The sequence below is a fragment of the Pundamilia nyererei genome, unplaced genomic scaffold, assembly GCF_000239375.1.
Source record: "Pundamilia nyererei isolate P.nyererei 1_Seehausen unplaced genomic scaffold, PunNye1.0 scaffold00266, whole genome shotgun sequence".
Taxonomy (NCBI): domain Eukaryota; kingdom Metazoa; phylum Chordata; class Actinopteri; order Cichliformes; family Cichlidae; genus Pundamilia; species Pundamilia nyererei.
Genome location: NW_005187667.1, coordinates 136234 through 138958, shown reverse-complemented (window position 1 = coordinate 138958; position 2725 = coordinate 136234). Strand labels below are relative to the sequence as shown.

The 2725-nt window shown below is 47.4% G+C and overlaps 1 protein-coding gene across 1 annotated transcript in view; it reads right to left on the bottom strand.

The window, feature by feature from the left end:
- The window catches only part of chm (CHM Rab escort protein), a 17838-nt gene that overhangs the window by 6509 nt on the left and 8604 nt on the right, over nucleotides 1–2725 (bottom strand). Inside the window, exons 11-12 of the mRNA XM_013915188.1 lie at nucleotides 2464–2541; nucleotides 77–181 (exon numbers count right to left, since the gene is read on the bottom strand). Of these exons, the coding sequence (XP_013770642.1) occupies nucleotides 77–181; nucleotides 2464–2541 (183 nt within the window). The remainder of the gene's footprint in view (nucleotides 1–76; nucleotides 182–2463; nucleotides 2542–2725) is intronic.

The window sequence follows — 2725 nt, the reverse complement described above, 5'->3', positions numbered from 1 at the left end:
CACACACACGCACAGACACATTTAGATACATTAGATCTCATCAACAATCAGAAATCAGTGATTGGTTGATACTGACCTGGTGGGCGTGGTCACCTGCCGGTCTGCCCCCACAAAGCCGTCCTCCACCACAAAGTGGCTGCAGCTGATTCGCTGTCCTCGGCTGTCAATCACCGCCTTACACCTGAAACAACAGCAGAGATGTTGTGATGTCACCGATCAGACCACCGAGCACCTGGTCCTGACGAGGGTCACATGACTTTATACACCAACCACTGGCTGACTTTAATCCTGACACTGACCTTTGAACTGAAACAGGAAGCAGGAAGTGAGTCGGTGTTAGACTAAACATGTTTACAACATCATGTTTCGTGGGTTCATAACAGAGCAGCTCAATGATGACGCTATGACATCATCACCTGACACAGGAGCTGAACCGCTTACTAGATAAACAAGTATGAGCTGTAACCACCTCGGACTGTGAGTCTGAGGCAGCAGATAAATGTTGAACTGCTTTATGAAGTTTGAGACTTTAAGAACTCTGAGTCGTCCTCGAGACGCGCAGTGACCCGCTCAGCCCGCTTTATTAAAACACCGATGATAACCGCAGTCATAATGAGCGCCGGGCTCAGGGAGACCATGATGGATCGACCTGCTCCACTCTGCAGCCTCTCAAGGCCGCCTCCGCACAGCTCCACCCGATTACTGGGAATAATGATGCACACGGGCCTCATCCATAACCTGCACACACACACACAGTCAGAGCGCCTTTTACCCGCGTTAGCGTTTTTACTCCACAGTCTGAGTAACGAACAACAACCAGACGGATCATCAGTCACAATGACCTGTTTCCAGCTGTAACTGAAACGTCTCTGACGCTTTCTCATCAACAAACTGATCAAACTGAAGCTCCCAGGAGGACACCATGAAACACCAGCTACACAGAACTCCATTAAGAATCTGTCTCATTTAAGGTTTTCAGCTAAACACAGTCGAGCGACTGACTGGTTACATTTGAACCAGTGCAGAATAAAAACGAGCTCCGTCATCACTGCAGGAAATGATGCGAACATCAGAACAAACAGTCCACCGACAATCTGTCTGATTTTAGCTTCATACAGTCGTCTGTGGTTCAGTACAAACACAGGAAACCAACAGCTGACCCAGAGTAATCTGATTACTGCCGCCTGTGATTTATAACTTTAATTTACCAGGAGGGAAGTCACACGGAGGGATGCTAACAGGCTAACAGGCCGTGTCTGTGTGTGTGTCTGTGTGTGTGTGCATGTGTGACCTTCTATATACAAACCTGCCTGTCAATCAATCATTTAATCAGAAAACTGATGAGGCTGCAAACAATGATAGAGAGACACTGACAGAGAGAGAGAGAGAGAGAGAGGGAGGCGTGCAGAGAGGAGTCATCTATCAGAGAGGAGGAGGGGGAGGAGGAGGGGGAGGGGGAGGCGGCCGCGGGCTGATGAAGAGCCTCAGAGGTTAAATTATGATGCTCATTTCCTCTCCATAAATTGAATATTTTACTGATCATAAATTATCGTCCAAGCTCAGCACAGGAAGGTTCCTCTCTCTCACACACACACACGCACGCACGCACACACACACACACACAGAGTGGTTGCCGTGGCAGCCTGTGTGATCAGTGCTCTTTGTTCAGCCTTTAATTAAGTTAAAGGTTAAACACAAATGATAATAACTAAGCAGGAAGTGATTCACAGCAGCGGCCAATTAAAAGCTCCAGAAACACTCGGGGGCGTGGCCAAACCAAACGAACACACCCTGCAGTTTAGCATGATGCACACATGTGTGTCTGTGTGTATGTGTTACCATGGAGACAGTCAGAGGACAGGGATGTGGGGTTGATGTAAACACATATTTCCTCACCTCCATGTTTGATTTTATAACTCTGGTTTTTCTCTCTGTCAACTTTAGATTTGAAAAACTGTGAAGTATAAGAAACAAACGTTTCTCCTGAAACATCCAACCACAAACATTTAATTTGAAATGCCACAGGAAGTGCTGTTTGTATGACCAGCATGACGCGGCGCAGGTTAACGATGAGCGAGACTTTAAACAGAGCAGAGAACAGAGGGGAGGAAGCGAAGGCCAAACGCCAGCCTGACAGGAAGCTGTCAGTCACAGTCTACTCTACTGCACTTTACTCAGAGGTTTGATTCTAGTGATGGAGTTGCTCTTGTGACCCATCCAGTGACATCACTCACAGTCTGATGACATCACACTGTCAGCTTGACTCACCTCACTCGGACCCCCAGCTGAGTAGGTACTAATAAAGTACCCAGTACCAGTACTATCAGCTATCTTAGGCAAAACACTTAAAACCAAGTCGAGCCAAGTACGTGCTGGCTGAGGTACTACACAGAGCAGTACCAGTACTACAGAATTATACAGAGCACCGACAGTACTACAGTACTGCAGGTACGGCAGGTGTACCTGTTGGAGTCCTTGTCCACGATCAGGCAGCTGACCGAGTGTCTCAGGCAGTAGATCCCTCCAAACACAGCACTCATCCTGAAACACACAACAACAAAGCAGCCAATCAGCACGCAGGAGAACATGTGACCTGTCTGTGCACAAGTATGTGGACACCACACGCACTTCCTGACCTCCAGCGAGACTTTCAAAATAAAAGTTTTATTAAGGCAGTATTAAGGATTAAGGAGCAGGATGTCCTGAGTTCAATTCCACCATCAGG